The following is an 8,489-nucleotide window of genomic DNA, read 5'->3' as shown; positions in this document are numbered from 1 at the left end:
ATAATTTAAGATGTTTTAATTCTTTCCCATTTTGATAATGTGAACCTATTGGGGGCACGCTTAAAAAATGGAAACACCTAAGGGGAAGAGGTTTTTTTTCAAGCGCCACGCTATACCAGCTGTTGATATTGTCCCTTCCCGTGTTTCACTTCACATATGTATGATCGTCCTCGTGATGTATACCACAGTGGATTTTTCCAAATGGGTGGCATCATACATGTGATAGTTCCCCTCATCAAGTAAGAACTTGCACGTTTGCTCAAATTTTTTTGCGCACGTTGGGAAAAAAGGTAATCACAAATTAGTCGCATTTATCTGAACGTAGGCGTCGTTGCACTGTTCGGAAAAGAACGTCTACATCGTGGGGGGGCTAACAAATACTTGTTATAGTACAAGTGTTTAACTACCGCTTCACTGCGAAAATTGTGTATCCCCGGGGAAATCCTTTCTGCAAAAGTACTCTACCCCCCCCTTTTTTGCCAAGCACTCTTTGAACAAAAAAATATTCATATGAGCTTCATTTCAGTTTAATTTTTAAAAAAATAAAAAAAATAAATAATTTTTCTTAAAAATACGGTTTTTTTCACATTTGGACAGATACTTGCACACATGCATGCGTACACGTACGTACGCTCATGCAGGCACATTGGCAAATACTCATGGGCAAATAGATAAAACATACACATGGGCAAATAGACACAACATACACATGGGCAAATAGACACAACATACATATGTACAAATACATATATACAAATACATATACATGTACAAAAAAAACTCCGAATTGGCATTATTTGCTAGTCAGGGATGGGAAGGCCCGCGTATCGTTAATGTTGGGCGGGTCTCTCTTTTTAAAAAGTTTCTCGTCTATATGTATTTTCGCCTTGCCATCCATTTTATTATTCCAATTGGCTTCATCCGATTTTTTATAGCTTCGATAACCTCTACGAAATCCTGGGATTCTATCAACTCTTCCCCCTTTTTCCAAAATATACTGATAAACATTTATTGCTTTCCTCTTAGGATGATCCGATTTTATTTCATCATCCGCATGGTCATTTCGTTTTGTCGTGCTCGTACCATTTGTTGTATCTTTACTTTTTTCACTATGTAATGTATTTTTTTTTGTCTTCTTATCAGTATTCTCTATCACAATTTTACTTGAAATTAATTTTTTCTCCTGCTGTTTTCTATACAGATCATAATCAATAGTAACTGAGTCATGTTTCCTTGCCACGTTTTTGCTCTCTTCGTTATTTTTACTTATGGATTCTACGTGTGCTTCTCTCTTTATGCTTCCATACTTGCTTCTGCTATCGCTGTATTCGTTGAAGATTTTCTGCAAATGAGGTGAGGTATTAATTAGTGGGGTGAAAGCGGTTGTTTTAGTGTGTGTACTTACATAATCGAAAGCTCGCATGTGGGCACTGCATCTGTGTATGCGGACGCAATGTCGGTTGCAACCTATGGTGAGACACCCTGTTGACTTACCTCTCTGTGGTCGAACTTGTTATAATTATACGCAGAGTTATAGTTCCTCCTGTCGGTGCCCATCTTATAATCATGGTTCCTCGAACCTCTATAGTAATTATTGCTAGATAAAATATTCGTAGATGTGTTACTGTATCCTGTTCCGACGCTACCTCCTACTCCTCTCTTGCGAGGGAATTTACTTCTTATATTATTGCCCCTTAGATGGTAACTCTCGCGGTTACCTCTGCCTTGGCTACTTTCATGTAACTCGTTGATTGATGATACAGGGTATTTGCTATTATACCTGTCGTTGTACCCGGTGACTTTTTTGGCACCAACATCTTTAGTTGCCACGGTTGGTTTGTGTTCCTTTATTTCGGTTATCTTTTTTTTTTCTGAGCGGGGAAGAGCAGAGAATCGCTGTACGTGAGGCGCTGTAGGTGAAGCGCTGTAAGTGAACCACTGTAAGTGAACCACTGTACGTGCCGCGTTAACTGTGGGGTAACTCGCAGATGGGGGAGCTGTGTCTGGAGAATCTCCACAGTTTGCTTTATAACGTTCTACGGGACGATCTTAACTCAGGATCAGGTCACACATTATGCAGCATTCCTCCGATGCGTGAAAAATTGTCCATTTTTCCGCCGCAGACAAATATACACAATTACACAGCACAGCCATATACACACCTGCTCTACGTATAACTGCCCGAGATGCAAAACAAATAGGACAAGCAAACATATACATACGGGTCACTACACATGTGCGCTTCGCCTCCTCGTTATTGTTACCTGGGTTGTTACTGTGGGACCTCTCCTCATGGGCACTATTTATTTCGCGCTTCTTGGCTTCCTTCAATGCTTTGCTTTCATTCTCTTCATCTGAGTTGTCCGTATCGAACACGGAGTACTTGTTCGTCGTGTGGACGCTGTATCGAATCTTCGCCGCCATGCTTTCGGCCGTGCACACCTTTGGCAATGCAAAATGGAGGGGGAGAGGGGGGATTAAGCGGTTGGGTGCTTGCGCTGTTAAGCAGTTACGCGGATAGGTGATTAAGCGGATAGGCGGATAGGCGATTAGGCGGATAGGTGATTGGGCGGATGGGCGATTAGGCGGATAGGCGCATATGCGGCTTCGCTTCTCCTCTGTTACGCGCTTAGCCGCAATGCGATGTGACATGCATGTGCGAGCCGTTCAGGTAGTCCCATTTGCCGTGGTACGCTGCACGACTTATTTCATACATGAGTTGGCCACAAGTATACACAAATGTTTAGTTCACTTCACTTGATGGGAAAAAAAAAACGACACAGCATGTCCGTCGTAGGGTCAGGGCCATACAGCAGCAACAGTACAATGCCCTTGCTGCTATATTTTTTTGACCTATACAAATTTATGCGCATACCTTAATTACTCACTTTTGGGGGGGGGGTTAAATCGTTTAACTGTTTGTAGCTTCAAATAGGAGGGGAATACTATCTGATCTATTTATAATAATCAAATGAAGGCTCAAAATGGAAAAAAAAAAAAAAAAAAATACTTGCGTTCGCGCAGTAAAGTATAAGTACATATACGTATATGAGTCAGCATGACGTGCTTTGGTATGTAAACCTGCCGCTTTTACAGGTCGTGGGAGGTGTAAGTTACGTGACGCAATAATTTTCGAGCGGCTGTAATTCCAATGCCAAGTCCACTTAATTGTGCGCTTGAAGAAGAGCGAAGTAGTGGCAGAAGCCGCTATATGCGCAGTGGGCCCACATGGGGGTATAGCACAACAAAGGAGCAGTAACGAGCAACGTGAAACGAGCGGCGCATGTGAATATGTGTTTTGTGCATATTCGTTTCGCGCTTAAGTGCCTTCTGCATATTCGTTTTGCGCATGAGCTTTCACTTTTGCACTCGTTTTTGCGGCCGTGCTTCTGCATCGCCGAGCCGTTCTTCGCGCTTGTTCCTCCACTCGTTTGTTTTTTTTCCCCCAAGTTGCACCTCTTTCGTTTATGCCTAGCTTGACACGCAGGGAGAGAAAACCCATTAAGCAGCTCCTCCCTGTAGTGAGCATACCAACTCAACAACCCCCTTAAGGAATACCTGCCATCGTTGGCCCACCCCCAGAAGAGCTGAATTTTCTAGTGCTTGTCGAAAGGGACCCCGTACAGGGGAAGTTAAATGACCAAGGTGATAAGCGCATTTTCGAGCCACACTGCACATAAGCCACGACCCTTTTTTTTAGCGGACATTTTGAAAAAAGGGAAATTGCGAAAGACCCCTAACGTTTTGAAGAAAGTAAAACCAAGTTGGTGGCGATGGCGCTTGCAGCAAATTGGCACAAAGTGAGATGCGTGCTATCACAGGAACACTACACTTACGCCCGCATGGGACATCCCCTCTTTTTTTTTGGCAAACGACCCGATACGCCGTTTTGCACGAAAATGGTATGTAGTAATTGGTTAGTTCACTAATTAGTAGTTCATATATATGTGCGGGCATAACTCGGGGGGTCCCGTATTGCCCCCTTTTTGACAATCACAAAAGGTGTGAATTTTGAACAGAAGGGGGAACCACCACCCCTGGGAGTACTCTCCTCAAAACAGTTAACAGAGAAGCATGCGAAGGGACGCATGTGACACACACGCATATGTATCTACGTAATTATGAAAAATAACACCGCATGGTACTACTGCACTGTGCGTTGTGTACTCTCCCCCACCCCCCTGACGCACTCTCTTCATTCCAGCGCTTAGTGCACATATATGATCGGAATGAGTGTCATGCCCTATTCACGTACATTTTGTGGACGTAAAAAATTGTTAAGCTGTATAGGAAGAACCAGACGACGTGGTTCAGGATGAGCAACCGCAAAACGTTCGATGCGTAATCTTCCAGGGTGAAGCTAATAAGGTCTGCCAAGTGAGGGTGAAAGAAAAAGGAAATGAGAGAAGTGTGACCTGTCAGAGCAGTGAAGCGAGCAAAAATGTATATGCTTCCAAAGCGGGGGGAAAAAGGGAAACTCTCCTCCTTTTCATATGCACAACACTTTTACGCAAAAAAGGAGTTATATCCCTCCGTTTGGGAAAATTAAATTGTTCTGTTCATTTTGTAAAAGCTTTTTTGTCACTCCTCTCCCCTCCCCCCTTTGAAATTTTGCTCCCCATTTTGTCCTCCACTTACACAGCACTAGGAACATCAAATAGGGGTAGGACTGCCGCATGCTGTTGGAATAATTTTTCCTGTCTAGCATGATGGACTTAAAAAAGAGAGTTCCATACATGTAATGAGACAAAGATATGACTGCTCCCATTTTTAATAAAATAATCGTTATCGCGTCAGTGTTGACTGCAAATCTATGCATAAAATAAAGCGCACTTAAATTGTAGCAGAGCCAAAACTGAAATATCATTACCACCCCCATGGTATTGAACATGTACAAAGAAAATAAATAAATCAAAAAGTAAAAAATTATCATCACTTTGCATTCTGACATAAATCTGGTAGCTTGATTGTATAGTACGTATGTTTCTGAGTAAAAATACGCATTTTTTAAGTTACTCCTTTTTACAATATTTTTTATTCTGTTCATATTTTCCAAGTTCTTTGCTTGGTTGGATGGGTAATTACGCAGGAGGAAGCCTATTCGACTGCTCGATATGCTGTACGGGTCGTCCATCTGGGGGGGAAGAAAAAAAAAAATGACACATTTAGAGAAGTGGTAATGAAAAGGGGAGAAAAATGGCACCCTTTAGAGACGTGGTAATGAAAAGGGGAGAACAATGGCACCCTTTAGAGACGTGGTAATGAAAGGGGGGATAAAAAAGTTCATATGGAGATTTCACTCGTATATTGTGTTATGCTTAGATGGGGTGCGCCTTCTCAGTGGAGGGGTGCCCCCCATGTGTAGGATGGTCATACGACGTACCTTCACGTAATCGGCGTTGAACAAGTGTGGCCTTATGATGTAGTACTGGGGGAGTATGTGGCCAATTTCCCCACCGTAAACCGTTTTAATCTTAAAAAATTTACTATCATATGCCCCCTCCTCTTTGTGAATCATCCATTCGTACACAATTTGGTAAAAACTATCACATGTCTTTTCCTCATCTTCAAAAAAAATTTCTTTTAATCTATTCAAATGGAGTTCTTTGCTCTCTCTCTGTGGAGTGATATCATGACATAATTTTTTATAGCGAACCAAGTCGTACTGATTACTAAAAGAGTCTACATTACGGCAGGCATTTTTTAGTAATTCAAATGCATGAACCCAAGACACAATGGGCTCATGAATGCATCCTTCCTCCTTCATTTCGTTTACTAGCTTTATTATCAAATCTGCGTTTTCTTCATCTTCGTAGTCGAACTCGTCGGAAGAAGGCAAAACCAAGTATGCTGGCTCGATTACGAAACCCGCCCTTTTCTCCAAGTTTTGGATAAACCTTCTCAGTGGCGATTCCTTCGTCATGTAATGGTACACATCAAGGTGAATTTTTTCGTTGCTTATTAGGAAACTTAGAAAGAGCCCTAAAAGGAAGAGGAAAAAGAACACAACGAGGAAGAGAACCCCCTTCTTTGGGGCTCTCCTATGGCTTGCTTTTTTGCTGTCTCCCTTTTTTTCGGTGCTATCCTCCTTACCATTCGGGTAAATGCAACTTTTTATGTGATTCTTCTTCCCATCCGTACCTTCGCATGCGCAGCGTTCATTCGGGGATGTCTGGCTCTCCCCGCGTGGAGAGTTGCCACTCGATGTGCAGCCATTCTGTACCACCATTCCACTGGGTGCCACCTCTGAAAAGGCTATAACGTGCTGGTCGGGCTGATCCCCCAACGAGCTACATACCGACTTCGCAAGTGGTAACGACTGAGATGGTGACAACAGTAAGTACCTGTCCCTGTAAAACAAAAGGCCGAACATGTTGTTAAAAAACGTAGCGTAGTACAGAAATAGACAAACGATGGATAAGGCCGAGTTTAGCGAAAAGACGTTGACGATTCTGTATGTGCAGGAAAACCCAACCAGGTATACAGCCAAAATGATCAGGGTAATTTTTCCCACAAAATAAAGTGAATTGTAGCTAGCTCGCAAATAATATTTAGTCATATCTACAGACGTGTTCTTCGAATTGTTTGCGCTCCTCATTCTACGGATTATCATTTTGGAAGGTCCCACTACGTACTTGTTGCGATAAAATATGTTGACGCAGCAAAATAGGAAGCTTAGAAAAAAGAGGGGGAAAAAATTTAATAAATAAATTCGTAGAACATTAATTTGGAAAACCAAATTGATGAAGAAGGTGGAGAAGAAGGAAAAAAACGTCAGGGAATATACACATAGGATAAGTAAAAACCTCCTCCAAATTTTCGCTTCTCCTCCCTTGTCTTCTCCGTTATGCTTCAAACCGTCCGAAGAAATGGAACATACATAAATGACCATAAAGAAGAAGGACAAAATGGCAAATAAGTAATTCGATTTAAAACCAACACTGATCGATGACTGCTCGTTATCCTCCAGTATCTTTTCATTCACAACTGCCATGCTCCAATTCCTATTCTGATTTATTTCGTGAACATAAGTACTGCTGTCCAAATTGTGAATCGTTACAAACTCTTTTTCTCTCGCATTTATTAATTTCACATGCATGTTTAACAGACGATACCACTCATTTAGAGAGGAATCGTCAATACCTTCATCGAAATTGAAGACAAATAAAAAGGCCTCCACATTTTTAGAAATGTCAGATGTTATGTCCTTTATCTTGGTCCTCTTAATGTCAAACTTATGAGGATGATATAAAAAATTGGGCAAATAAATAAGTGCGTTGTAGAAAAATCTGTCCAAAGATCTTTCGTCCTTTTCTAGGAGATCATCAAAATACTCTTCCCAATTAAGTGTCGTGTCATATTCTGGATTTTGAAGTTCCGAAATGGTGAACAAACCTAGCACGAAGCATTTAGACTCCAGCATAGGAACATCAAACCTTTTACACATTTCACTCCAATTTTTTTTACTTCCTATATTCATTTGCTTAAAAAATTGCACCAAGAAGAAGATATCCCTCAACGTATCGTATTGCAGAATCGTTTTATCCTCCTCCTTATCAAGATAAAACAACAACGTTGCTGTTTTTTCCTTTTTATAAAAATTAAAAAAATGTTCGACTTCGTTCCCTATACTGTCACTTGTGTGAATCACTACATCACTCGCTTTGGCTACATTCATTTTTGTGAATTCCTCTCCAATTGTCTTTCTCAGAATAGCACCCAATACTTCGGACCTATTTTCCTCCTCACTAAATATGTTCAGGTAAAAGGAGATACTCATTAGAGTGACAATTAACAATCCTATGGTTACACTTAGCATGATGCAACATGGTCTGTGCAAGGTCAGCTTTACATAATTTTTGCATAACTCGTGAAGAAAAGGTTTCTTCTTTTTCTTTTCCACTACATTGTCGCATCTTGAGTCATCACAAGGGGATACTCTTCCGCTTGAACAACCATTATGGTCATCGTTCCCACTCATGCAGCGAAGGGAATTTCCTTCCGACACTTTGCAGCTACCGTCCGAGCCTACATTTTTTACATCCTGAGGAAAGGAGCATACATTTCTACCATTAGTGTAGTCACGCACCACTTGATCGTTCAAATGGCTCCTCCTTTCCTCTTCCTTTTGGGACTTACACTCGTGGCTGTGGGGAATCATGTCTTAACTGCGATGTGCAATAGGGGCTGTGCTACCAGGGGGGTCCACTAGTGTAGAAGTTCCACTAGTGTAGAAGCTCACCGCGCAAAATGGTAAAACTTTCGAAACGGAAAAAAGAACACTGAGAGGGCGCCCAGCGAACGGAAATAATTTTCCAACCCCCCTGCTGCGTACTAGGGAAGCTCCTCAGACTTTCGAGCAGACCTGCAAATAATGCGTTTAAAAAGTAGAAATTGTAAAAAAAAAAATGTTATTTCTCTCAAAGTTTAAGTAAGTCAAGCTACTTCCGTGCAGAAATAAATTTATAACATGCCTCACAAAAAAAAAA

The 8,489-nt window shown here is 41.4% G+C and overlaps 2 protein-coding genes across 2 annotated transcripts; both read right to left on the bottom strand.

Annotated features, from left to right (window-relative positions):
• Positions 1-793: 793 nt before the first annotated feature.
• On the bottom strand, positions 794-2,487 carry PCYB_126930 (hypothetical protein; the record flags this gene model as incomplete). Its single annotated transcript, XM_004224027.1, has 3 exons — positions 2,265-2,487; positions 1,495-1,871; positions 794-1,342 (listed from the first exon to the last, which is right to left on the bottom strand). Exons 1-3 carry the CDS (start codon positions 2,422-2,424, stop codon positions 794-796), a joined length of 1,086 nt encoding a protein of 361 aa, XP_004224075.1. The 5' UTR covers positions 2,425-2,487.
• A 1,749-nt stretch (positions 2,488-4,236) lies between these two features.
• Positions 4,237-8,161, bottom strand: PCYB_126920 (hypothetical protein; the record flags this gene model as incomplete). The annotated part of the gene is made up of 4 exons (XM_004224026.1): positions 4,237-4,370; positions 4,639-5,134; positions 5,384-5,982; positions 6,094-8,161. 4 exons carry the CDS (start codon positions 8,159-8,161, stop codon positions 4,237-4,239), a joined length of 3,297 nt encoding a protein of 1,098 aa, XP_004224074.1.
• Between the last annotated feature and the right edge of the window lie 328 nt (positions 8,162-8,489).

The sequence above is a fragment of the Plasmodium cynomolgi genome, chromosome 12 (assembly GCF_000321355.1).
Source record: "Plasmodium cynomolgi strain B DNA, chromosome 12, whole genome shotgun sequence".
NCBI lineage: Eukaryota > Apicomplexa > Aconoidasida > Haemosporida > Plasmodiidae > Plasmodium > Plasmodium cynomolgi.
The sequence above is the reverse complement of the archived record's forward strand: the minus strand, read 5'-3'. Positions and strand labels throughout refer to the sequence as shown.